Source organism: Chelonia mydas, chromosome 1, assembly GCF_015237465.2.
Source record: "Chelonia mydas isolate rCheMyd1 chromosome 1, rCheMyd1.pri.v2, whole genome shotgun sequence".
In the NCBI taxonomy this organism is placed as follows: domain Eukaryota; kingdom Metazoa; phylum Chordata; order Testudines; family Cheloniidae; genus Chelonia; species Chelonia mydas.
In genome coordinates this window covers 252,317,588-252,345,478 of record NC_057849.1, presented here as the reverse complement: position 1 = coordinate 252,345,478, position 27,891 = coordinate 252,317,588, and the positions used below count along the sequence as shown (strand labels likewise).

At 41.6% G+C, this 27,891-nt stretch overlaps 1 protein-coding gene across 4 annotated transcripts in view; it reads left to right on the top strand.

Moving 5' to 3' along the window:
* LARGE1 (LARGE xylosyl- and glucuronyltransferase 1) overlaps positions 1–27,891 on the top strand; it is a 375,539-nt gene that overhangs the window by 217,410 nt on the left and 130,238 nt on the right. For all 4 annotated transcript variants that reach the window (XM_043542469.1, XM_043542463.1, XM_043542466.1 and 1 more), the window contains one exon: positions 9,701–9,872. In XM_043542469.1, coding sequence (XP_043398404.1) covers positions 9,701–9,872 — 172 coding nt within the window. The remainder of the gene's footprint in view (positions 1–9,700; positions 9,873–27,891) is intronic.

Here is a 27,891-nt window from a genome sequence, read left to right as displayed (position 1 = left end):
CTGCTCTGTTTTCTTTATATAGATAGCGATATACCAAAGGGGAGAAGTGAGAAGCTAGTATAGTGAGATCACAGTTGACGCACTCTCTTAATATGTAAGAGGGATCCAGAAGAATTCATGACCCTCAGCACTGGGAAGTTTTAAACACTTACAATCAGGAGTATACTGATATTTGGATGGGCCTTCAAACAGTTTTTAAATTGGGTCCCATGCTGCTAGACAATTTCACAGTGTACCTACAACCTGCCCTTTTTTCCTTTCTTAGTTGGGACCTCTATCCTAATCCACAATAACACTGTAACCCTCTCTAACTGGGACCTGCCCTTATTTTCTTTGTCCTCTCCCCTTGGTCAGTGCCCCCATTCCTCTGGTAGTCAGGCTGGGGGTAGTGTCCCCAATTTATTCTGTTCCCAGCCACCTGTATCAGGGCCTGTTGGGAGCTTTTCAACTAGGGAGCTATTCTCAGTCCTCCCTTGGCCTTCACAGCAGCAGAAGTAGGAATGTTTCAGAAGAGGGAGGAGCTTTTTCTGGTCCTCTGCTGCTTCTCTCGTCCCATCCCCCCCATTGACTAGAGAGCTCTGCCCTCCCCTACTGCGCCATGTCCCCTCTTTCCTCTCTTACTGGAAAGCCAGTCAGAGGCTGCTTTGTGACCCTCAATTTGGCTCCTCCCCTCATAGCTCAGCCCTATCCAAGCACCTCAAAAGTAACATTTACAATCCTGCTTAAACACCCTGATTCAGGAAAGCATCCCTCTTGAGAAGGGTGTGTAAGCATGTGTTTAAGTTTCATTGAACCCAGTGGGACTTAGGCAGGTGCTTTCCTTAATGAGTGCAGAATGTCTGCAGATTACTAGGGCTATGTGCTTCCTGCCTCTCATGCTCATTTTGATACTTCATTTAGAACTAGAGGGTAATCAATATCATGAGGAAAAATCCGCAGGGAATCTCTTCTGTCAGCTATCTTTGAGGGGGTGAGGTGGGGGAGTAACCATTTTTTAAAATGATTGCTATAGTTCTCTGAGCTGGCACAGCACAAGGTTTAGCTTTGGGAGAGAGCTATTGTGAATGTTGATCTAGAGTGTACAAAACCAGACTCAAGCATCTTTGTGGAAGAAAAAATGTGACAGCTCCATGTGTGTGACTCTCTCTGAAATAGCAGCTGTCCTGAATTAACAGAGAGGACCCTGCAGATTTGCAAATGGGGCTTATTTTATTCTGAGGCCTTGTGGTCTACATTAGGCTTATTTGCTTAACATTTTGCAACAGTGGGAGCAGTGGGGGAGACAGGATGTCTGTTGGCATGATGTTTCATCCACCTTCTTTTTTCAGATATGGTCTCAACGTGGTTAAACATGCTTTTGAGGCAGCAGTTTACACTAGCACTGTATTGGAAATAATTTTCCTAATAATTTTATTCATGTTTACCGCAATTCATCGCTCCTTTACCAGCCCAAAGGCCACTTGGTGTTGGTTACAAACAAAATACAAGTATATATGCCTATATTCTATACCCTAGCAACAATACAATTATAAGCCCTGGCCAAAATACTTAACAACAGGTAGAGGCCCTGGCGACACCTTCCTGTCATAGTGTGACTCCAGAGGTGTAAGGGAAAGCTCTGAAAAAGAAACCCATGAACAACCTTGCTTTTCATACACTATAACAAACAAGTGATGTCACTGCTGTTTATCGGACCTTTGCTAAACCTAGATGAGTGACTTTAGGGCTGAACCTTGCTCCCTTCAAGGTTTTCTTCTTATCTCAGTTTGTCATATTTTGCTCTAGTTACTGGATTAAGCAGTTCTTTTCAAAACAAGTTTATACTCCTCTACCCCGATATAACGCGGTCCTCAGGAGCCAAAAAATCTTACCGTGTTATAGGTGAAACCGCGTTATATCGAACTTGCTTTGGCCTCAAGCATTTCCGTTATTAATAGTCACTTTCTGCCCCCTGACTGACCCCTCAGAACCCCCCACCCATGCAACCCCTCCTCTTCTTGTCCCCTGACCATCCCCTCCAGAGACCCCTGCCCCAACCACCCCTCGCAAGACCCCACCCCCATCTAAGCCCCCCTGCTCCTTGTCCCCTGACTGCCCCCTCCAGAGACCCCCCCCATCCCTAATCACCCCCAGAACCCCACCCCCTACCCAACCCCCCCTGCTCTCTGTCCCCTGATTGCCCTGACCCCTATCCACACCCCCGCCCCCTGACAGGCCCCCCCGGGACTCCCATGCCCTATCCAGCTCCCCTGTCCCCTGACTGTCCCGCTCCCAGAACCTCCGAATCATCCAACCCTCCCTGTCCCCTGACTGCCCCTCAAGATCCTCTGCCCCTTATCCAACCCCTCAGACCCGGCCTGGCACCCTTAACACACCACTCAGAGCAGCGTGTCGGAGCCAGACATGCTGATCCACTGAAGCGTGCAGCCCCGCCCCCCAGAATGCTGCTTTACCGCGTTATATCCGAATTCGTGTTCTATCAGGTCACGTAATATCGGGGTAGAGGTGTATAACTAATTATTTACTGCACCTGGTACCCAATTAGCCATGTTTTCCCAACCCAAACCTTAAATAAGATAACACTGGTATTTCAAGGGTCACTACAAGTTTAACCCAAACTATCCTTCTTTCTCATGATTTTTTTTCCATTTGGTCACATGCTTTCATCCTATTCCTCATGCTAATATCCAAACTCAATTTAGAGCCATAGTTCTCTCTATTCTAATGTGGGTCTATATTCCTAGACCTAGACACACTGACCATTGTTCCTAGTGCTGGAGAATCTTGTTTTTACATTGCTCCTGCCCTTCCTTGATTGTCATTCTGAAGGTTGAAGGCAATCTGGCTGAAAGCGATCATGAAATGATAGGTTTGATGATTTTAAGGAAAGGAGGGAGTGGGAGCAACAGAATAAGGACAATGGACTTCAAAAAAAAAAAAAAAAGACGACTTTTACAAACTCAGAGAACTGGTAGGTAACCTCCCATGGGAAGAAAATCTAAGGAAAAAAAGGAGTTCAGGAGAGCTCGCAGTTTCTATAAAAAATCATATTAAAGGTGCAACAGCAAACTATCCTGATGCAAAGGAAAGCTAAGAGGAATAGTAAGAGGTCAATATGGCTCCATCAGGAGCTCTTTCATTACCTGAAAATAAAAAAAAAAGAATTCTACAAATAGTGGAAATATGGTCAAATTGCAAAAAGATGAGTACAAGAGATAACACGAGCATGTAGGCACAAAATCAGAAAAGCTAAGGCACAAAACGAATTATACCTGGGAAGGGACATAATAAATGATGGAGAATGTAGATCTACTATTTAGTGGGGAAGGAGAGCTAATAACAGACAACATCAGGAAGGCTGAGGTATATTTTGCTTCAGTCTTCACTAAAAAGGTTAATTATGACCAGATACTTAATATAATTAACATTAAGAATGAGCAAGAACTGCAAGTCAAAATAGGGAAAGAACAGGTTACAGACTATTTAGATAAGTTAGATGTATTCAGGTTTGCAGGGCCTGATGAAATGCAACCTAGGGTATTTACAGAACCAGGTGAAACAATCTCAGAACCATTCATAGATGCATAGATTCATAGATACTAAGGTCAGAAGGGACCATTATGATCATCTAGTCTGACCTCCTGCACTACGCAGGCCACAGAATTTCACCCACCCACTCCTGCGAAAAACCTCTCACCTATGTCTGAGCTATTGAAGTCCTCAAATTGTGGTTTAAAGACTTCAAGGAGCAGAGAATCCTCCAGCAAGTGACCCATGCCCCATGCTACAGAGGAAGGCGAAAAACCTCCAGGGCCTCTTCCAATCTGCCCTGGAGGAAAATTCCTTCCCTACCCCAAATATGGCAATCAGCTAAACCCTGAGCACATGGGCAAGATTCACCAGCCAGATACTACAGAAAATTCTTTCCTGGATAACTGAGATCCCACCCCATCTAACATTATCTTTGAGAACTCATGGAGGACATAGTACCTGTCATTAAAAGGAGGGCAGGGAGAAAGATGATCTGGGGAATTATAGACCAGTCAGCCTAATCTGGAAGAATACTGGAACAAATTATTTAACAGTCAGTTTGTAAGCCCCTAGGATAATAGGGTTATAAATCATAGCCAGTATGCATTTGTCAAGTGCCAAACATACCAAATTAACCTAATTTCCTTCTTTGACAGGATTACTGACCTAGAGGATGGCGGGAAAGGTGCAGATGTGATAGCCGTATCTTGGTTTTAGTAAGGATTTTCACACAGTCCCACACATCATTCTCATAAACAAATTAGGGAAATATGGTCTGGATGAAATTACTATAAAGCGGATGCATAACTGGTTAAAAGATGTAATGAAAGATTAATTATCAATGGTTTGCTGTCAAAGTGGGGGGACTTATCTAGTGGGGTTCCGCAAGAGTCTGTCTTGTATCTCGTACAATTCAATATATTCATTAACAACTTGGATAATGGAGTGGAGAATATGCTTATAAAATATGCAGATGACTCCAAGATGGAAGGGATTATAAGCACTTTGGAGGACAGGATTAGAATTCAAAACAACCTTGACGTATTGGAGAATTGGTCTGAAATCAACAAGATGATATTCAATAAGGACAAATGAAAAGTACTACACTTAGGAAGGAAAAATCAAACTCCCAATTACAAAATTGGGAATACGGGCTAGGTAGTAGTACTGCCGGAAAAGATCTGGGGGTTATGGTGGGTCACAAATTGAAGATGAGTCAACAATGTGATGCGGTTGCTAAAAAGGCTACTATCTTTCTGGAGTGTATTAACAGGGGTGTTGTATAAATGGGGAGATAATTGTCCCACTCTACTGGGCACTAGTGAGTCCTCAACTGGAGTACTATCTCCAGTTCTGGTCCCACACTTTAAGAAAGATGTGGACAAATAGGAGAGAGTCAAGAGGAGAGCTACAAAAATAAGAGGGTGGACTTGATAATTCTTCCAAGTATGTTAAGGGCTGTTATAAAGACGATGGTAATCATTTGTCCTCCAAGTCCACTGAAGGTTATAGTAGTAATTATAGTAGTAATTGTTTTAATCTGCAACAAGGGAGGTTTAGGTTAGATAATAGGAATAACTTTCCAACAATAGGGATAGTTAAGCACTGGAATAAGTTTCCAAGGGAGGTTTCAGAGTGGTAGCCGTGTTAGTCTGTATCAGCAAAAACAATGAGGAGTCCTTATGGCACCTTAGAGACACATACTAATTTCCCTCTACTGTTACTCACACCTTCTTGTCAACTGTTTGAAATGGGCCATCCTCATTACCACTACAAAAGTGATTTTTCCTCCCTTGGTATTCTACTGTTGAAAATAGCCTACTTTAATTGAATTGCCTCGTTAGCACTGACCCCCCCATTTGGTAGGGCAACTCCCATCTTGTCATGTACTGTGTATATATACCTGCTACTGTATTTTCCACTCCATGCATCTGATGAAGTGGGTTTTAGCCCACGAAAGCTTATGCCCAAATAAATTTGTTAGTCTCTAAGGTGCCACAAGGACTCCTCATTGTTTTTTTCAAGGGAGGTTGTGGAATTCCTGTAATTGAAGGTTTTTAAGAATATGTTACACAAACACTTGTCAGGGATGGTCTAGGTATAATTGGTCCTACCTTTGTGCAGGGGGCTGGACCAGTTGACCTCTCAAGGTACCTTCCAGTCTTACATTTCTATGATTCTATAATTCCTAGCATCCTCTTAGTTGGTAACTGTATAATTTACAGAATATATCACCACCTCCCTTTCAGTCACGTCTTTTACAGTCCCCCTGCTTTCCTACTTGTTCTGTATCTTCTGTGGATATTGGTTGCTATGGAACTGACTGATACTACATGTAAGGCAAAATGATTCTCAAACATAATGTAACTGGGTCATTTTTTGTGATGTTAAAAGTCAAGGTGATTTGTAATCTGCAGCAAAATATTTGTACAAATAAAAGAGTCTATTTTTGTCACACGTTATCTGAAATGTAGGGGATGTCTTGTAGGTTGCAGAATTTTACAAGAATCTGTGGCCAGGAACCCTTACTTAACTTTAATTCTGTCCTTAACTTTTAAGTGCTTGTCTTTGCAACCTTTATGTTCTAATTAATGTTTTTTCCATGTGAATATATAAAACATACAGAGAGAGAGAATACATGATTGTGTTGTGCAATATAAAGAGGTGGTCTTGGCACAAATTTGGAATGGCCACATTACTCATGGATGGTGAAGCCATGAGCAAATTATGCCGCTCATCCCAGAAATAGCTCTGATGGTGTCAGAGGGAATCTCATCCAGTTTTTAGGAGCAGTTTGATGACCTTGTTAAAGGTGAATACAGGGAATTGGTGGAGATATCCAGGACTCCTATTTGTGGCATAGAGAACTCTTTTTCAGAAAAATACATTGCACCCACAAGCTTTATCATTAATTGCCAAGTCATACTTGTGGATATCCGGTTTCATGGATAAATGTAAAATGCCGAACCAGCTCTGAGGGACCACTTGGACTGAGGAATACTCATGTCATTTTCAGTGATCCTTCGAAATGGCATAGGTTTCAGTGCTGTGGGACTGTCATTTCTCAGTGCCAAATGTGAAGGAATTACCAGGCAAAGGGTCTCATCCCTACATTGACACATGGCAGCAATATTAGAAATTGGGTGGAATCCTGAATGCAAAGAAATTAGCAGCTCCTGGAAGGTGACACTTGTGATTCTCACCACCTTTTTCCTTCCCTGCTTGTCTCTGCGTATATATGAATCCTCTGACCCCCTGCCGTATTAGTCTTATTTGCATAAGCATATTATGAGATACTGTAGTGCAATATTGCATTTTCACTAATTAGACTAGGGACATACTATCTAAAATTAATAACATCGGAATAGATGATATTATGTTCATGAAAGCAAGCCTGAGTCTTTAAAATTGCATTAACCCTTTTATCACACTAGTATAGGTGGAGAGCTGGTTCCCATGTTCAGATTGGGCAGGTGCTTCAGGCACAGGACCCAGGATAAAATCCAAATTTGGGGTTGGGGATATTCCTTTACCAACAGCATCATGTGATGGTCCATTCCCCATGACACCATACAGAGGAGAGAACTGGCCCAACAAATCGTTTTGAGTATAGGTCTGATTTTAGAGTGGAATCCCAATTAATCTCTTGGTTCTACACAGCTCTTCCTGGTAAAAACAAAGACAAAAAACAATAATTCTGAAAAACACTTAAGGTTCATTTATATACCTACAAAATTACCTACTGTGTGTGTGTGTCTAGGTAAGAAAGAAACTAGATTTCTTTACTAAGCGCTGTAGCTTGGTAATGTACAATATGACAATAGCAAGAGAGAAAAGATGAGGCAAGGAAGTGGACTATTAAAGCCAGTTTTTTTACAACATGGCTTGTGTTTGTGTATCTGTAGTGACTTGCTCACTAAGGCCCTTACTCTAGTTTCTCTTATGATGATTTATGCCAAGGTAAGATCAGAATCCGTCGCTGAGTGTTTTGTGCACTATCACTTCCATGTGCAAATGGTAGTGCATAAACGTGTAAATCCTATTTGTGAGAGCAAATGAGTTTTGTGCATGTACATTTGATTGCATCTGTGTGCAAGTGACAGTGCTAAAAAAATAGTGTGTATGCAAGTGATTGCACATATAAAGTTTCATGCATACAAACAGAAGCTAGGCTGAGGTCCCTTCAGAAAAAACCCTTCATTTTCATTTAGTACTGTTCAAATTTCACTCACTTTGGGACTTGTTTTGAGACAATATGATGATATTTCGTACTTACTCCCTAAAATTTTAATGGGACAGGTTGCTTCAGTATCTGCCATTTGTCTAATGAACTGCACAGGGGTGTAAAGGTCTGTCTCTGGTGCTGAAAACTGATAGGGCACAGCTTTCATCTATATTCTGTTTTAAAGGGAATGGAGCAGGTCATCTTATATCAGCAGAGCTCTAGTTATAGTGTAAATCAAACTTGTACTGTATATTAGAAGAGAAATGCATTATAGCAGTCCAGCCTAAGCAGCTATTCCTAGCCTTTCCTCTCCCACTTATCCAAATTCCAAGTCATGTTCAGGCATTTGTTTTGCAATGGAAAGGTTTTTCCGAGGGGGAGGAGAAATTGGCTCTTCTATGCAAAAAATATCTCCGATAGTAATTCAGAGGTGCTAGTGAAGTGATCTGAAACAATGAAATAAACCTGCTCACTGTTAGAAGTCAGAGAGAGCTTTATACATGCCTGCCTGGTGCTAACTTCTTCAGCGCTTAGCATGCTGGCAAATTCTGAATCCATCCGTGCCCAGGCCACCCACAGTCAAAATTTTAACTGAAGCAATGGGAGCCATTCTTGAGTGAAAACTGAGTGAAGACTTCAGGACTTAGTGAATGCTCTGTAAGACATTAGACAGGAGGAACATCAGACATGAGACTAAGGTAAAATTTTCAAAAGCATGTGACTTAAGAGCCAAAGTCCCATTTTCAAATGTGGCTTTTGGCATTTAGGAACCTATGTCTTATTGAAAGTCAATGCATCTTTCAGGTTATGTCTACACTATAAGCGCTACAGTGGCTACAACAGTGTAGATGCTTCCTACAGTGATGAAAAGAGTTGTTCTGTCAATGCAGGTAATTTGCCGCCCAAGAGGTGGTAACTAGGTCAACAGAAGTATTCTTCTGTCACCCTAGCCAGGTCTGTATCAGTGCTTAAATCATTTTAACTATGGTGTTCCGGTGTTGAATTTTTTCACATACCACCTCCACGTGGTATAAGTAGGTCAACCAATATTTTAAGTATACACCAGACCTTAGGAACCTGAGTGTCTTTCACTTTTAAAAATAAGATTTTGGCTCCTAAGTCACTTTAGGTACTTTTGAAAAAATTACCTGAGACTTTGTCGAAAGGTTTGGAATTTTGTCCCATTTTTGGTCAAAAAGTTTCAAATTTTTGTTGAAAATTTTTGAAATTCCATCCTTTTCCTTCTCATTTTTGACCAGTTCTGTATGATGCCACATGACAGCAGTTAGGAGTGGTAAGAACTGGAGTGAGATGACATTTGGTAGGAAGGCCTTTGTCAGCTTTCAAAGTAAAGGGTTATACCAGTTTCTTGTCCCATTGTTCCCAAGTGACCAACATTTTGAAATATGGACCTGTTGACCAACATGAGACCTCCAAACCCCGCTAAATATAAAGAGATGGAAAAGCATTTGTTCTGTCTCCTCAGAGTTGGTCGTGTCTGGAAATGGCAAACAGAATTGTTTTGCTTTGGTCTGAAAATGAAAGCAAGGTAAAATACACTTGGGGTTTTGGATTAAAAGTGTATTTTAATTTTACCAAGACACACACACTTTCTCGTAAAAGGATTCAACAAGGTTGGAAAGGCTGGTTTAATTTTAATTATATTCAGTGAAGCTGGGGCCTCAAAGAACTTACTTTTTGATTCAAGCTTTTAGAAACTTTAGTACATTTCTGATGTTGGCTTAAAAACAGCATTTCAGATGTCTGCTCAGGGCTGCCTCCATATGGTTCTATTATTGCTGGCCCCCAATAGTAGTTCTTCCTCCATTGCAAGAACTAGCATCAGGAAGATTTTGGAAACTTGTATCTATAAAACAATATGTCTCTAATGAAGCTTGTTTTTCACCCCTTCTCTTCCTTCCCCCACTCCTTTTTTCCCGTTAGTCGGAAGTATCCTGGATCCCCAACAAACACTACTCTGGGATTTATGGGTTGATGAAGCTGGTTCTGACAAAGACTCTCCCTTCCAGTCTCGAGCGAGTCATTGTCCTCGACACAGACATAACCTTTGCCACTGACATTGCTGAGCTATGGGCCGTCTTTCACAAGTTCAAAGGTATTCTAATGCCATTTTTAATGCTTCTTTTGTAAACTAAGCTGGGGGAAAGCTGACATTTATTTTTAAATACTTCTTCTCTTGCGGTTTCTGGTGTTTGAATATGTGTACTCTGCTTGGTACTTTTCTTCACAACAATGCAGGCTCAGTTGTCAACACTCATTTGGAGCAGTTTTGTTCTTCCTATTATTTTGGTAGGGGTGGGGAGTTCAGGAATAAGGTGGATAGTGGGGAGAGGAATTATTACCTGCTGTAATGTAATTCTAGGCAACTTTAAATGTTTAACACTCAAATAACTTCATTATTTCATATTATTTTTATTAATAAATCCAAACAGATTGTTTTAAACATAGCCTCTATTTGTTATCACTGCAAATGAGGAGAACCTACTTGGAGTGATGCAAGGGAGGATGGATTATTGCCTGCAATTATGTGAATGAAAGTAAAATATTTCGTGCTTCTGTTAATAAGTTGATAGAGGCATCTGCTGGATATAAAGTGTCTGGAGTAGATTCCTTCACTCATATTCACTGCCATTACCTTCCTGAAGTCTGTCACATAGTTTGACAAGGAGAGAGCCATTTTCAAAGCAAATGGATAAGGAGGGGCTAGCCACACAACTCCCATTAAAAACTGTAGCACTCAGTGACTTTGGACTCCTATTTTCTCTCCCACAGGAATCTACCAAGTTTATAACTCCTGCCACACCACGCTCACTCTTTAAATATTGAAACCTTCTTTTTTGTTGTTTGATATTTTTCTTCTCTTCAGACTGTCTAGGAGGGATAGCTACCACTTGTTCTCAGATCACAGAGAGATTTGATTCTTTAATGGAGCCATGAATTTCCAGCATGCCTGACATCTGTATTTATAAAATCAATCTTTAACAATTATTTTAGGCTTCTCTAGTCCATTCCTCAGTTTTCCCATTAGTCTTCTCAAAATAACTTGGAAGAGACCTCTTTGGGACAATTCAGAGTGTTCCTGAGACAGTACTTAGCACAACGGTAGTAATACTGCTGTTAAGGGAAGTTATCTCCTCTGTAGGAGTCTGACACCACATCCTACTCCATCCCGGAGGGCAATTTTAGAGCTATCGATTCTCTTGGTAGAAATGTTCAGACACCAATTATTGGCTAGAAATGGCTGTTGGAAATCTCGTGATAATTTCAGCTGATGTTTCAGCAAGTAAAAGTATTTTCACGGCGGGTGTAGGATGGAAGAGGGTCAGAGCTTTCTTCTGTGGGATCCTGGGGGATAGCAGATATTACTTTCCAGCACAGCCTCTTCCCGTTTACAAAAACACACACACATACACACAGAAACATCTGAAGTCTGTGGTTCTGTTTGTACCCAGGAAGTCTAAATTTTCAAGTTGATCATAATGATTTAGAGAGGCTGATAGTTCAGATTCTCTTTTCTAGGACAACCTATCTGGAAGAGGTTTAGATTGAGGTTGGTCTTTCAGCATAGACATGTCAAATGTGTTACCTTGAGATGCCCAAAATAAATTTGTGGTTATGGCCTGTAACCCAAGGCTATAGAGTTAGGGATATCCTGTGTTCTTGATCCACAAAGGGTCTCCCACAAATTCATAGATTCAAAGAGTTTAAAGCCAGAAGGAACCAAGAGATCATCTCGTCTGACCTCCTGTATATCACAAGCACTTAAATTTCACCCTGTTACCCCTGTATAGTTCCTTCCTTCACAGAGTATTGTGAGGAAAAATTCATCAATAAAAACATGAGGTTTGTGCAAAGATCAAGGAGAGAGAATATGGCCCTTATATAATAACTTTTATTGTAGTTGGTAAAGTTACTGTTACATTCAGCATCACTCAGTCGGGGGAAAATGATACAGGATGCTTTTTAGAACCATTGCTATTTCTGTTCTTTGTTTGTTTGCTCCTCTGCATATGCAGTTACCAGGGTTGCTCAATCAGGGTAGCTGAGTGCACAAATTACTCATATAAATATGTGCACTTGGTTATTTGAAAATCTGTTCACTGAAGTGGCACCGTTAGGCTTCAGAGTCAACACACCATTGAGATTAATATGGGAAACACACCTCTCTTAGATTGTTTCAGAAATATTGTTTCAGACTGTGTCACATTTAGAAGGTTATCTCTGCAGCCATAAGGGCTAGATATTTATTAATATTGTAGTGGAAATTTTCATTCTGTATAATCTGAATCGGTTATTGAGGGCTGGATATATGCATTAAGGGGGCCAGATCCAGCTTGTCAGCTATGAGTTTGACATTCCCGCTTTAGCCTCTTTCTCTCCCTGTCTCCCAAAGTTAAGCATGCTGCAGTATCTCTTTCTGTAGGGTAGATTTTTTAAACAAACAATATATTAATATTCACTTCAAAGGTTTCTGTCTGCAGCCAGTCTGGTAGGGGCAGGCTTCTGAGGCTTAATTTACACAGGTTAGGTTTTCCATTCATCTCACATTGGGTTCTGAGAGTTCCAAACATGAGAAACCATTTAGCCGTGGGGCAGGAAAACAAGACCACAGAACATACATATTCTTGGATAAAGTGCTGTAGAATATTTCAGGCAGTAAAACCTAGTATAGCCAATCCACTTTCATTGCAGAAATTGTATGAATTCTTCTGAGAAAAGAACAAGTCCTAAACTATGTTCTCTTCCATCAGTCATAGAATTTTTAAAAGGCCCCATCAGCTAATTGTTTTGTTATATTTATTCTTCCATCCTCTTAGCAATTAAAGATTTTTTCCCCCCTTTAAGTTTCTGATTTTGTCTTTAATTATTTAGTAAACATTTATTTCCTTTAGCCCGGGTTTGAATGGGGCAGAGCCATTTTGGCTCTGACTTTATAACATATCATTTGAATTACACATGGAGGCCCCAACTTTGATCAGGACCCCATTGTGCTAGATGGTGAGAGACAGTCCCAGCCTCAAAGAACGTACAGTCTAAATAGACAAGGTAGACAAAGGAAGTATTAATGCTTTCCTTTTATAGATGAAAATTCCCACCTCTCTTGCTTTGGCCTCTTGGTAATTAGATGAGTAAAAAGCACATAGTAGTATCTTTATAAGGCAGCTGGGATTGTTGCTGTTGGACAAGTTTCTTCAATTTGCCTTTAATCTCAGTAGGTTACAACCCAACCTGTGGTGTAAGAGCTATGACCAGACAGAAACATGTTCCTCCAACAACAACGTAGGCTGTGAACCACAAAACTAACGTGAATGTTATTCAAGCTAGGGAGACTTGCAGGGACCATCTGCGCCTCTGTTCTGCTGACTCTGATGGGTAGCGGTCTCCACACAGAGATAGAATTAGGCAACCCTAATTGCCTACTGGCAGCTAGCACTTGCTATCCTTGCTTGGTTTTGCCTAGTCAATGTCATGTGTAAGCAACAACTCAGAAGCATGTATGAGAGCCCAGCAGTTCCTGGAGGGGGTCAGTGTTGAAGAGTCAGTTTTAAACATAATGCTATCATTTACTTCCAAAGGTGCTTTGGTGATTCTTGGGACAAACTCTAAGCATACCTGTCCTGGAGAATGTAGCTAGCCTCTGATGCCACTCTAATGCATGTGCAGTGTCAGCCAATTCCACAATCCAATTGGCCACTTGCCTTTGCAGCTGTACTTAACTATAAATATTTGGAAGTTGTTTAAAAATCAACTGACTGTGCTAAGTAAAATAAATGGTATACTTCACATAGTCCCATCATGCATATCTGAAAAGCTTATTAAAGAATTAAGATTTATGCACTGCCCCCTATTGTCCAAGCCGCCAAAGAGGAGAGTGGACAGATAGGAACTGAAATCCCAGTTCTTATTCCTTGCATGGATAAACACAAGCTACAGAACCTGTTTGCTTTGTGTCAAGAGCTCAAACAGTGATAAAAATCTGTACTGACATCATAAATACCAGAAAAGGTCAACAGTGATTTGGGTGCAGGGTCTAGTGCCCACAGCTGAAGAGGGATTGGCACATAGTCAATCCCAAACTTTAAATTTGTAAACACTCAGCGTGTAGGCGCTTTGGCACATTGCTCTGCAGATTACCTGAGGTAACAATCTAAATTCATGCAATCTCACACCTTCTTTAGCAGAAAAAAGAAATTCCTGTGTAGGTGGTTTAGTAATCCTCCTACAAGAACTATGATCTGTACAGTTTATATATCATATGTGTGTGTTGCTTTTAATATTTGTGTGAAGTTAATGTGCCTGAAAGTGAGGGGCTGACAAATCAGCTAGAGTCAGGAATAGTGTAGGATGGTGCTGTTTCAGTTTCCCCCAGTGTAGCTCTCTTAAAAGTAGCTCAGCCTTGATCATTTCTGCTAATCCTTAGCCTTGGCCTTTCCTATACAAAGACAACACTCAGTCCTTTTTTGCACATAACTATAGTTCCCTCATGGCCAAGATGGAGTCTCCTCTGCAGATGGCTCTAGCCAAGAAAAGGTGCATGTGGGATGCAGCAGGGAAATTCCCTTTCACCCCAGGGGCACCTGTCTCCCCTCCCCCACCCCCAAGGGCATGCGCACGCACCCTCCCCTTCCCCCAATAGTACAACAAATATAGGAAAGGAAAATACTTATTTAAAGAGGGATGAATGGAGGAACACAACAGCGGGAGAAGATGGGGGAACAACATGAGGACTCACGGGCCCAGTGGTACCACAATATATAAGGATAGACACTGAGCAATGCATCTAGACTCAGAGTTCAAGAATCCTGGGCAGAGTACCAGTTCAGCAGTGAGTCTTGGGTGCTCCTGGTCATCCTCTGCGCTAGTAAAGTTTCCCCAACAAACCCCTCTTCTGCCGCTCTCTGCAAGCCCCACAGAGTGGCTTAACCTTAACTAGCTACACCCTCCCTCCTTATTCCCAGTGCAAGGTCACAAGCCCCAGTACTCATGGCCCCAGACAGGTCTGGGTGACAGTGATACTGGGTCTGACTCCAGTTTGTCCTTCTCAGGTGATTTCTTTCAGCACAGTGCTCCTCCTGGCTCCTCTCCTGGGGCATCCCTGGTTGGCCACTCTGTCCCTCCCAGGCTTCAGGCTGGTTCTCGGCTGCTTCACTATTTGAAGGCCTGCACGCTGTAGTTCCTCTTGTCTGGAGCTACAGACACCCTCATACCCCTGTCCTCTGCCTCTCTCGACATCTCTCCCCCTGAACAACCAGCACCTCTTCTGCCTCAGGACAAGGTTGTAAAGGTGTCATGCTCTCTAAACCCCAAGGGGATTACATGCATATGTTGGTTTTATGAGGCAATCAAACATCCATTTGAAGCTGAGATGAAAAGATAAAATTCATTGTCACTTGAGACCTAAGACAGGATGTGAACCAGGGTTTGTTTTTCAGAAGGCTCTGTAGTCCAGTCTGCCAGTCTATTCACAGTAAAATCACTAAAAAGAAAAAGAGTACTTGTGGCACCTTAGAGACTAACAAATTTATTTGAGCATAAGCTTTCGTGAGCCACAGCTCACTTCATCGGATGCATTCAGTGAGCTGTAGTTCACGAAAGCTTATGCTCAAATAAATTGGTTAGTCTGTATTTGCAAAAAGAAAAGGAGTACTTGTGGCACCTTAAAGACTAACACGGCTGCTACTCTGAAACCAGAAAAATCACTAAAGCTTTCCTAGATCATTCTGAGACTGGATCTGTGCAGGCTGCATGAGGCATTACTTGTGAACAGTCCTACAGCCATGTTTCTGTTTATTCTGGTCCATACAGTAGCGGTTTTCATTTTCTAACTAATCAAGAGAAGGCATTAGCAACTCGCACCTTGGCATGTATGAAAATCCACAATACGAGTTGGTCATTTTAAGAAGGAAACAGGATCAGATAGTGGCACTGTGCCTTAAAATAACTGAAGATAGCTATTAAAATAATTTAAAATTATCTGAATTCTTATAGGTATCTAAAAAGGCCGAATCGTACTTTTCTTTTTATGAGCAAACATCTGTTAGTTTCTGAAAGACCTGTGTAAGTGTTTTGTGGTTGGATTACAGTATATCACTCTCTTTTGGTTATTCCACAAATGAAATAGATTTTCTCTTTGAGGAGGGCCATGTGGAGAGTGTATCTGTTTAAAGTTTCCTATTCCTGATTATTGCAACGTGTGTTTTCTCATTTTTCCACTGCAAAAGTGTTGAAGCCTCATCAACAACAATCCTGTATGATAGCTATAGCTGATAAGAAATTCTGGGATGTGTGGTGGTACTTCCATATCTCCATATGCTGCTGGATAATTTACGTCTAGTTGTAGAACTAACAAGGGATGCGAACAGGCCTTGGCCTCTTAGGGGAAATCCTGATATATAAAATATGATTCTTTTTCTTTGCTTTTTGGTTTCTGAGCCTTTAGGATACACTTCTTTCTTGTTTTCATGATTTTCTCCAAAACTATTAGGGCTATTAACTTACTTGGTTACAAATTAAAGCTGAGATTCACTTACCATCTTTTGATTCCAGCAACTGGGGCTTTTAGAAAACACCAACTATCATGAAGACTTGCAATAAAATCATAAAACTTGGCAATGCAGAAAGCATGAGCAATGTTTCTATCTCTTCAGCACCAATATAGAGCTTTCTCAGCATCTCTCTTCTCTTCTCTTAAGTCTGTGTTGGCATGCCATCCATTTTAGAGCTCCATGGTGGGATTCCATGAGTTACCAAACTTCCAAACTAAACATTTTATGACTCATTCAGTATTAAAGGGGAAAATATTCTTGGTCTCCTGTGAACACTTTGTGGAAGATTCAAATTGGTTTAATTACATTTCTGTCAGTTACTTTGTGAAGGACTTTTATTGCAAGCCTTTGTTGAAAGAAACCTGATAAGTGTCAGCCTGGTGGTGGACATAATTTGAGTTCAGGTCCCAAGCTCCCTAGATCCAGCACAGGCTGAGAATTTTCAGGAGGCAGAACATTCAGCCTCCAGAGGATGGGCATAGGGTGAAGAACAACTCTTCACTGGCCTTGCCTCATCAGTGCAGGAGAGGGACAATTCAGGGGTGGGGATAAAAATGTTGGGGATCTGAGGATTTGTGGAGAGCTCTACAGAAATGAGAAACCTGCGTGCAAAATGAACAAATCAGGAGCTGCTGAGTGCTGACAGTCATCTTGGTGGGTTGATCCACCCTCCCACCATGATGCAATATACCCTTCATGCAATAATCAGACTTCTTACTGATGCATTTCGTTTCTCATCAATTCACAACTTGTTTACACTTTATTTCTCCTATATGGCTTAAAAAATACACTGTCAAATATTCCCCTGAAGGAAACACATGTTCTTAGTCCATTTACTAATACTGGTGCTGGTAGCTTCTATATTCAGTGATTCTCAGTAAACAGAGCAGATGAATAAACAGACCATGAATGTGGAGTAAAGAGCTACCTGTCCATCATTCCAACAACATTTAGCTACAAGTCTGTAATGGTGATTTCGCTTGACATAAGTGAAAAAGCCCAGAGGATCAGGCACATGGGTCATTCCCGCAACAAATGAAGTTTACTCTAAGGTTTGATAGTTATATTACTGGGACTAAAGAAATAATTATATCTAATAGATAGATTTCCATGCCTAGGGCCCTTGTTCTAATCACACATAATCTATCAAAAACATTTGCTTTCCGTTGTTCTCTGTGACGTGCATTGTAATAACTTGATATTCTATTTTCTCCAGCTCTGGGCCAGACATATTTTCTTAACCAACCTAGCACAGCAGTAACAATCCATACTTTTAAGGACCTAAGGCCCCATTTCCAATTACAAAGTTCTCATCTGAGATTTCACCTTTTTGGGTTTCATGCTGCAAATCATGTCTAATACTATCCTTAACGGCACAAGAATGTGCATAGGGTACAGAATGGCTTAGAGGACATCTGTCTTGCAGGCTGGAGTTGGAAGGTGGAATGCATTACCCAGAAGTCAGTGCTATGATTGCCCCATCAGCCTTATGAGATTGTGATACTGCTGTTTGCAATACCCGGAAAGGGGGGAAAAGGCTTATCAAATTAAGCTGATGTATTACACTGTTGAAGTAATGCTGTGTACAAAGTCACTGGATGTGTGAGTCAGTGGAAAAAAACCCCCAGCAACAAATCATATGTTTAAAGAAAATCTATAATCAGTCCACTTCTGTAGAAATAATAGAGAACACTCATATTTACTTCTAACCTAGGCTAGTATCCTAAAAAACCAAGGACCTTTGAACCCCAGACCAATGACAGAAGAAAGAAATAGATTTGTGTGTAATGACCTACTCCTCCTCCCAAGTGTCTGTACTTTACTTAGGGCTCGAGCTTGTTCTTCTCCATGCCCTTTACAGTAATCTTCAGCTTGCATTCAGCACATGCCAAGCAGTTCAGTTATGGAGGGGCTTTTCTTCCTCTAATTCTTTTCTTGAAGTAAATCTTTTCTATGCCCTGAGGCATTGCTATGGGTTTTAGCCCTGGTCACTCCAAATATACACCAGAGATGGTTGAAAAACTTTCAACAGAAACTCCATGATGGGCTAAAACCCAGCGTGTCATAGACTTTTATTTTAGTATATTAAATGCTTGTAGATGTGAAGAAATAACAGCACTGATTTAAGCCAGACATAGTGCAAGCTTCCCCTGCATAATTGTACCAATGAATCCCAGTTCTGACCCTCCAGCACACAGCATTCTTCTAGGATTGTTTCCATTACAGCTTCATTGGTGCAAGTTAGGGGTGAGATGCAGTGCTCCTTGTTCTTTCTGTTCTGGGCTTATTCTGAGTTGGGACTGCCAGGCATACCAAAATGTGTAGTAGTTTTGTGATATGGCAAATGGAGGCTAGGTTGAGATAACAGATTAATTTTCACTTGTTTTCTGTATAAGATTTGGACCAAATTCACAGGTGGTGTATATAATTACACTTTGTTAAGTTGGAATGAGTGTAAGTTCCTCAGCCCTACTGTGTCGCCTTTGCATGGCTTGAAAGCTGCAAAGGGGACCCAATGACTGATGGCAGCACCTAAGGATTCCCCTAGTTTAAGAAAATCCTCAGTTATATCGGGCCAGCCTGACATCAGCTACATCTGGTCCTACTGGCATAGATGGTCATTCTGAGACTGGGAAGGGTATGTCAGCAGAGTAGCTCCTTGGGAGATGTTATCTGCAGGATAAGTTAGAACAACCCTGAGACTGCTCTCACTTGTGTCTGGGGTCGATTTGGTTGCTGGCATCCTCCAGAATTTGAGACAATGGAAAGGGGACGCTGCTCTGACACACCCGGGAATCTTGACCATCGGGGACAGAAAGGTAATGGTGTAGCAAGAAAAACAACCAGCAATTGGATGTAAGAAGGTATAAGATAAAACACCCTGCTTTATCTTACATCTTGTTGTTGCTGACAGCCTTTCCCACTACAACTCTGCCCTTCTGCCCCTTCAGTGCATAATTTACTCTAATTTATATTTAGACCATTTTATTGAAGCATAAGCCACATTTACATCCCCTCTGAATGTGGCCCATGGTCTCCAGAATTCCACTAATCCACTGCACCACTGAGCCCTCTACAAATGTTGATTCTGTAGCCAGTGATGGTGGAATACTTCCTTCCTGAATACTTCAGGATGTGATTGTTGTGGGTGCCATGGGGCACCCCTGAAGGGCTGCCTACAGGCTTATTGCCAAAATTCCTCATTGTTAAGCCATATCAACATCAGCTCTACCAGTAGCATGGAGAGTCAAGTGATCTTCACTGCAGCTACATAATAAAGATGAGTGCTGATTAAATTGGTGGGCCTGATCCTCAGCTGAAGTAAATCAGCATTGCACCATTGAAGTCAATAGAATAATGCCAATTTACACCAGTAGAAGATTCTGGCTCCTTGATTATAGGATTTACATAACTATTCTTACTGTGCACTTGAATTTTCCTTTATAGGACAATTATCAAAAGGTGAGGAGAGGTGACTAGGGGCAACAGCGATTAAATACACTATCCTTTCATCTCAAGGTATCTGGTGTAGATCACAAATAAAAAGTTTGTTGATCTCAGCTGGGTCACAGAGCTGTCAGACATTTTGGTACGGTTGTCTGTCTCTGCTCAAGAGAAATGCAGGTCAGGGTTGAATTGGATTAGCAGAGCTGTGTAGAGACCTAGGACTGGAACTGCAGGGGTCGGGATCTGAAGTACTTTGGCAGAGCTGTAAGAGGACATTTGCACACTGACATCAGTTTGATTCTCATGGTCATCTAATTCATTCAAACATGATAAACAATGAAAAAGTGAAAATAATAGGAGGAAAAAGAGATAAAACACTATCAGGATAAGAAGGGGGAATAAAAATGGGGTACAGAGAGCAGGAGAGAAAGGAATCAAGAAATGGAGAAAGGGAATGAGGAATCAAGAAAAGACACATGGCTGTAATGTTAGTGGATTTTATCTACTGTGACAAAGTTCCTGCTCTACGTTGGTGGGTCTTGCGCTTATTGGCGGATTTGCTTGCCTTGGAGATTCACGGCAGCCCTCAGCCTGGCCGTTTTTCTGAATTCACAGTCCAGGTCGATTCCTCCTGTGTCTGACCAGGAGTTGGGAGGATTTGGGGGGAACCTGGGCCCGCCCTCTACTCCGGGTTCCAGCCCAGAACCCTGTGGAATGCAGCTGTCTAGAGTGCCTCCTGGAACAGCTGTGCGACAGCTACAACTCCCTGGGCTACTTCCCCATGGCCTCCTCCCAACACCTTCTTTATCCTCACCATAGGACCTTCCTCCTGCTGTCCGATAATGCTTGTACACCTCAGTCCTCCAACAGTCCGCGTTCTCACTCTCAGCTCCTAGTGCCTCTTGCTCCCAGCTCCTCACACGCACACCACAAACTGAAGTGAGCTCCTTTTTAAAATGCAGGTGCCCTGATTAGCCTGCCTTAATTGATTCTAGCTGCTTCTTGATTGGCTGCAGGTGTTCTAATCATCCTGTCTTAATTGTCTCCAGAAGGTTCCTGATTATTCTGGAACCTTCCCTGTTACCTTACCCAGGAAAAAGGGACCTACTTATCCTGGGGCTTATATATCTGCCTTCTATTTCTCTCCTATAGCCATCTAGCCCGACCCTGTCACACTATCTTGGGCCTAAATAGATGTAAATGGCATAGTTCTATTGAAATCAATATGTCTTTCTCCAGATTTATTGCATCCCTCTGCCAGAATTGTTGAACAAAAGGAAAAACTTTTTTCATGTGACTAGTGGAATAACATTATCAGTTAGTAATTCAGCATTTATTTAAGTTAACTTTGAGTTTTGCAATCCGCTACTTTGCTCTACAAATTAATAGTGCAAATGTCACCCCCTTCTGGCATGAGTAATTATTTCTAGTATTATTATCCTTGTTTGTTATTTGTATTGCAGTAGTGCCTAGAAGCCCCAGTTATGGGCCCCTATTCCTAGCTTCGAAGAGGGGACTGTAAGAAATCTCTGCAATTCTGTTGCTGTGCAGGAAAAGCCTTGTTGCTTTCCTCTTCTTCCTAAAGAGTTTTGCTCATAAAACACCAGTTGTGTTCTTAGAGTGTGGAGGAAGTGGGCTCAGAGTGGTTTGTGCAGTGGGAAATAGCTCAAAACAACAGTGAGATGGTGATTGATTTCTGTGACTCTCTGCTTTGGTTTTATATTATTGTTTTAAAGGTTTAATTGCCATAATGACACAGAGCTGTCCTTTATTACCATAGAAGCATATTGTTTTGGGTGAAAATTTTGTCCTCTCTCTCTCTCTCTCTCAATATAGACTTTTCAGACAGTGATAATAGTACTAAACCACTTTTATTTTATCTAAAGTCTTTTTTACAAATCTGTCACATACCACTATAGAAGTTTCATAATATAGTTAGTTATATAATGAATGATAAAAATAAAGAGGATGTTAAATCCAAGAAGAAAATATTGTTTCGTGGTTGGCTGAAAAGTCATGTGATGTCAGTAAGTGTCTATTACTGTACTTACCTCAGAGGTCAATAATACTGAGTCCCAGTGCAGTATTATCCAGTCAGATTGCTTGAGTAAACTCTCAGACAACAAACATTAGTTTAAAAAAAAAAAAAAAAGCCCAGACTTGGAGTATGTATTAGTCACTTTAACATAAGAAATCTTGTCATGATAAGAAGAAAAGGAGTACTTGTGGCACCTTAGAGACTAACAAATTTATCTGAGCATAAGCTTTTGTGAGCTACAGCATGCAGAGAACCACATTAGACCTGTATTCTGCAGTTTGCGCTGGCTGCCTAGTAGCTTTAGGATGTTGGTTTTGACCTATGAAGCCCTAAATGTTTTGTGATCTGGCTACCACCGAGACTCTCCCTCTCTCTGTGTGATACCTTCAGCAGCTGTGCTCGGACTAATATACCCTGGTGGCAGAGCGTTTTCTTTGATGGGGTTTGATTCTGATTCTTGCTTTCCTGTTTGGACCCCTAGACCCTTGCTTTTAGGGTGTACAACAAAGGTCATCTTGGAGGTGGGGCATCTGGAAAGATGGTAAGATAAGGTATATAGCTGGTTAGATGTGGAGATTATTACTAGCCATTATTAGTATGGGCAAGTATGATTGCAACTTTTGTATGGACATTTCTGGTACTGCATATTTTAATGATTGTAGAAGTGTCTAGGTGTTAACTTGTGGGAAGGCCATCAAGGGGAGGAAGGGAACAAGGAGCTTGCGGAGCTTAAGAACTCTCCATTGTTCTTGGCTTGCCAGACAATTTTGACAAATCTCATAGACTTTAAGGCCAGAAGGGACAATCATAATCACCTAGTCTGACCTTCTCCATATTGCAGGCCTCAGAACCTCACCCACCCCCTCCTGTGGTAGGCCCATAACCCTTAGCTGAGTTACTGAAATCCTCTAATCTTGATGTAAAGACTTCAAGTTACAGAATATCCACCATTTACTCTCGTTCAAACCAGCAGGTGACTCATGTCCCATGCTGCAGAAGAAGGCAAACCCCCCCGCCCCCCTCGCCCGGGTCTCTGCCAATCTGACCTGGGAGAAAATTCCTTCCTGACCCCAAATATAGTGATCAGATAGACCCTGAGCATGTGGGCAAGACCCAGCAGTCAGACACCTGGGAAACAATTATCTGTACTAACTCAGAGCCCTCCTCAACTAGTGTCCCATCACCAGCCATTGGAGATATTTGCTACTAGCTGTCGCAGATTGGCTACATATCATTGTAAGAAGTCGCATCATACCATCCCCTCCATAAACTTATCAAGCTCTGTCTTTGAAACCACTTAGGTTTTATGACCCCACTACTCTCCATGGAAGGCTGTTCCAGAACTTCATGCCTCTAATGGTTAGAAACCTTCATCTCATTTCAAGCCTAAGGCTGTTGATGGCCAGTTTATATCCATTTGTTCTTGTGCCAACATTGGCCCTTAACTTAAATAACTCCTCTCCCTCCCTGATGTTTATCCCTCTGATGTATTTACAGAGAACAATCTCAGCTCTCCTTTTCTTAGGCTAAACAAGCCAAGCTCCTTAAGTCTCCTGTCATAAAGTAGGTTCTCCATTCCTCAGAGCATTCTAGTAGGCCTTCTCTGCATCTTTTCCCTTTGAATTCATCTTTTTTAAACATGGGGACCAGAACTGTATACAGTGTTCTAGATGAGGTCTCACCAATGCCTTGTACAAGGGTGATAGCGCTTCCTTATATCTACTGGATATACCTCTCCTGATGTGTCAAGGAATTGCATTAGCCTTTTTTTGTGCATGCATCGTATTGGCAGCTCATAGTTATCCTGTGATTGACTAGTACACCCAAGTCTTTTTCCTCCTCTGTTGTTTTCAAAAGATAAGTACTCAGTTTATAGCAAAATTCTTGTTGGTCCATAAGTGCATGACTTTGCACTATTAAATTTCATCCCATTTCTATTATTTCAGTTTTCAAGGTCATCCAGATCTTCTTGTATGATATTCCAGTCCTCCTCTGTATTGGCAATCCCTCTCAACTTTGTGTCATGTGCAAAAAAATTTGGGACATTCCTATTCTGTGCCAAGCTCGTTGATGAAAATATTAAATAAAATTGGTCCTAAGACTGATCCTTGAGGAACTCCACTAGTAACGTCCCTCCAGCCTGACTGTTCACCTTTCAGCATAACCCATTGTAATCTCCCCTTTATCCAGTTCCTTACCCGCCTTTTGATTCCCATATTAATCCCCAACTTCTCCAGTTTAATTCCTCGTTTCCATGTGGAACTGTATCAGATGCTTTACTGAAATTAAGATAGATTAGATCTCCTGCTTTGTCTTTGCTAGAAAATCGGATATCTTTTCAAAGAAAGAGATCGGGTTGGTCTGGAACAATCTACCTTCAGTAAAACCATGTTGTATTTTATCCCAATTACCATTTACCTCTATGTCTTCAAGTACTCTCTCTTTCAAAATTTGTTCTAAGATCTTGCATACAATTGAGGTCAAATTAATGGGCCTGTAGTTTCCTGGATCACTTTTTTGTCCTTTCTTAAATGTAGGTGTTATGTTTCCAATTCTCCAGTCACAGGGTATGACCTCTGAGTTTACAGATTCATTATATATCTTGGCTGTTGGATTTGTAATGTAATGTGCCAGTTCCTTTAATATTCTTGAAATTAGATTATCTGCTCACCTCAATTTGGTCTCATTAAACTGTTTGAGTGTGGCTTACCACCTTGGAGGTGATAATTTCTATTTCCATATCTTCATTCACATTAGCCACCCTGTCACTGCCCCCGAGTTCCTCATTACCTTTATTAAAAACTGAGGCAAAATGTGGGATGCTGCAGATGAAAGAATCAAAAATAGGTGAGGATTATTATTACTAATTGTTTCTACAGCACTTCTTAGTTCTCTCTGCACCTGATGGCATCCTGACTTCGCAAAGTTTGGCCTCTCTGTTCCATTCAGAAGCCTCAGCCAAATTTCAAATAAGAGGAAGTTTTTATCACATTGAAATTAGTTTCTATTATCCTTAAATTATTGAAGATTGACCACCATGCAATGTGATTCCTGCCCTCATTAATCTTACTAACCGGCTACATTCAATACAAATCCATTTTCACAGCAGTCTTCCCACCTCTAATTTAGAATAGGCCATCTCAGCCTATTCCTGTACTCTCTAACAGTCTTGCCTTACTCTTTACTTTGTTATAGGCAGTCGTGTTTCCTTGCTGGTTCCAAAAGATCTTTATTTAGAGGCCAGTTAGGCACAAATGCTGATAGCTTCTGTGCTTTCATCCACATACGTCATCAGGAAATAGACGGGTGTGTGCGTGCGTGTGTGTTAAAATGCTGCTTTCTGCTGTAGTATCAGTCCATAGTCATGATAAACTCACCCAGAGAACTTGAAACCTCATTTGACTGTCACCTGATCCCAGACTAGTGCTAGAGCAGCTGAGGCCTCCTCTAAAGTCATCTGACTGGACCCCATAGTGAGAAGGCTCAAGGTTCTTTATGTGAGTTTTCTCCTGCCTCACCTGTCCCAAATTGCTGTGTCATGCCAGCTCAATGGGAGGATTTCATCCCCATGGAGAGTATTAGGGAATAGACCGTGTATCAGACTGCGGCTTTGTGGGGGACATTATCAGTGTGCAAGAAATGTCCCAATATAACAACTGTATGGGTGAAACCAGACAGTCACTATGCTCTCAAATAAACTCACAGGAAAATGATAAAAGAGAAAAACACCCTATCACGTGTAGGCAAACACTTTTCACAAAGCGGTCTCTCTATATATCTGACCTATCAGTCCCCATCCTCAAAGGAAACCTACACAACACTTTCAAAAGACAAGCCTGGGAGCTTAAATTCGTAACTCTGTGAGGCACTAAAAATCATGGACTGAACGGAGAGACTGGAGTTATGGTTTATTACAACAACCTGTAACACACTAAACCCCCCTTTTTGTCTTATGGCTGCAGAGGTGTTAACAGGCCAGTCTACCTTGAATGGTCCCTTACAATGTGTGCTAACTTCTTATGCTAAACTGTCTGTTCCATTTTGCATTTTGCTGTGATGCTGGGAGTATGTTTCCCAGGCCTGAAGAAGAGCTCTGTGTGGCTTGAAAGCTTGTCTCTCTCGCCAGAAGAAGTTGGTCCAATAAAAGCTATTCTCTCACCCACCTTGTCTCTCTAATATCCTGGGACCGACATGGCTACAACTACACTGCACACGTGCAAGTTCTTTGGCAGATACAGGAGAAATGCTTTGATCCTGTGAACCCAGCTTTATTTACCAGGGCACAAATAAGAGCTGTAGGTGTTGCATGGTTTAAAATCTCCCCAGATGGGCATTAAACAGCAAAGGCCATACAATAGGTATAATATTGCTATGTCCCCACAAACAAGAATCGGGGGACTACTAAAATTGGAAATGATATTTCCCACCTCTGATCTGGCACTTGGTAAAGATGTGTACTGCAGAATCCTGCATGGTACTAATTTCAACAAAGCAGGAGGCAGGCAATTTAGTAGATGGGAATGATGTGAATCCAAAGCAGATTCATTACAGCTGAGAACAGAGTTATGTTAAAAATACATTAGCTGTTCTTTGTTACTGCTACAGTGTTCCTTAAAGTATTTATTTCCCATTCAGCCTGTCTTTCCTGTTGATTTTTAACGTTGCATGATAAAATCCAACTAAAGAGAGCAAGGACAGTTCCCTCTGCTCGCTTGGGAGAGGCTTTTATAATAAAGCACAGTTAGATAATTTAGCACAGCATTAGTGAGCTAAAGCTAGAGCAAAAAAGTGTTGCTCAGATTTGGCCCCCTGGCTAGAAGTTTGTCAGTTCATCCTTTAGATGAGTTACTAAATAAAAGACATTTTTTGACAGGCTATACTGGCCCTTCACTGTTCAAGTAGAGAACCTATCTGGGCTGAAAGAACCCCTCCTCAGCCTGCAATCTGGGGGAAAAAAATGCTACCCCTCAATCTACTGCAGAGAGGCATGCAGGGTCAGCAGGGGTTAAATAGTTAGATATGCTTGGCAAGTAATCCTTGTTAACCTGCCAATTACCCAGCAGGATGTAAATCACCTGCTGACTTTTCCAGGGAAGGGGCTGGGAAGCCACTGAAAGAAGCCAGAGAGCTGCTAATAAGAGCTGCTACAAAGGGGATTTCTCTGTTTCAGATGGTTGTTTCCATTAGCTTTTACTTGCTGCAGTTTAATAGTGACTGAATCAGTACTGGGCATGGAACCCTAGGCAGAAAGGTCATTTGCGTGTCTTATGTTTTTCTGTTAAAGCCCTAAATAAAGACGGCATCTGAGAAAGAGCTGGAAACTTTGGCCTGAATTTCAGAAGAGTTCCTGTTAAAGTCAATGGGAGTTTTGGGTACCCAGCTCCTCTGTAAATCAGGCTCCTCATCCTTGAACAAAGCGTCCAGACTTTCTCTGAACATGGGGATAAAAGCCTAGGTTCTGTTACTCTCTTGTACTCCAGCTTTGGTGACTCTTCCTCCCTCCAAATGTAAGGTAATCATCACAGGCCACTTTTCCTTGAGAAAGAAGCAGGATAATAGCAATATCCAGCTAAGATTCCCTCTCCGAGTGATAATCATTGGAGACGTGAAGACGGATCCTATTACAAGCCTTTCAAACCTGCCGATCTGGGTTCAGGTCTAGATTGTGCTGTGGTTAATGAAATGCGTTTGTTAGTCTCATCCGAATCTTTAATGGACTGTTATCCGCATACACTTCAGCATGACTGATAGCCTGCTCAGGACTAGAAAATAGAAGGGGAGGGTTTGAGGTGTATAGGCTGAGCTGTGGGAGGAAGAAGGAAGGTTTATATAGCTCATAGCAGCATTTTGCCAAGTTCTGAATATTGCTGTGCAAGTCCCTTATTTTCCACTTCTTCCACATCTCATCCCTTACGAAAAGCCATAGCATCCTAGTGATCTTCCATAAGGCAGTAGAGGGCTAGAAGTGGCTCCCTCCAGCGTCAATCCATCTGCAATTTTTGAGTGTGATGGAAGGATGCTAGAGAGCAGAATGGGGTGCTGTGATTTCCTGCCCCTTTTTCTACAGAGGGAGAAGATGTTCC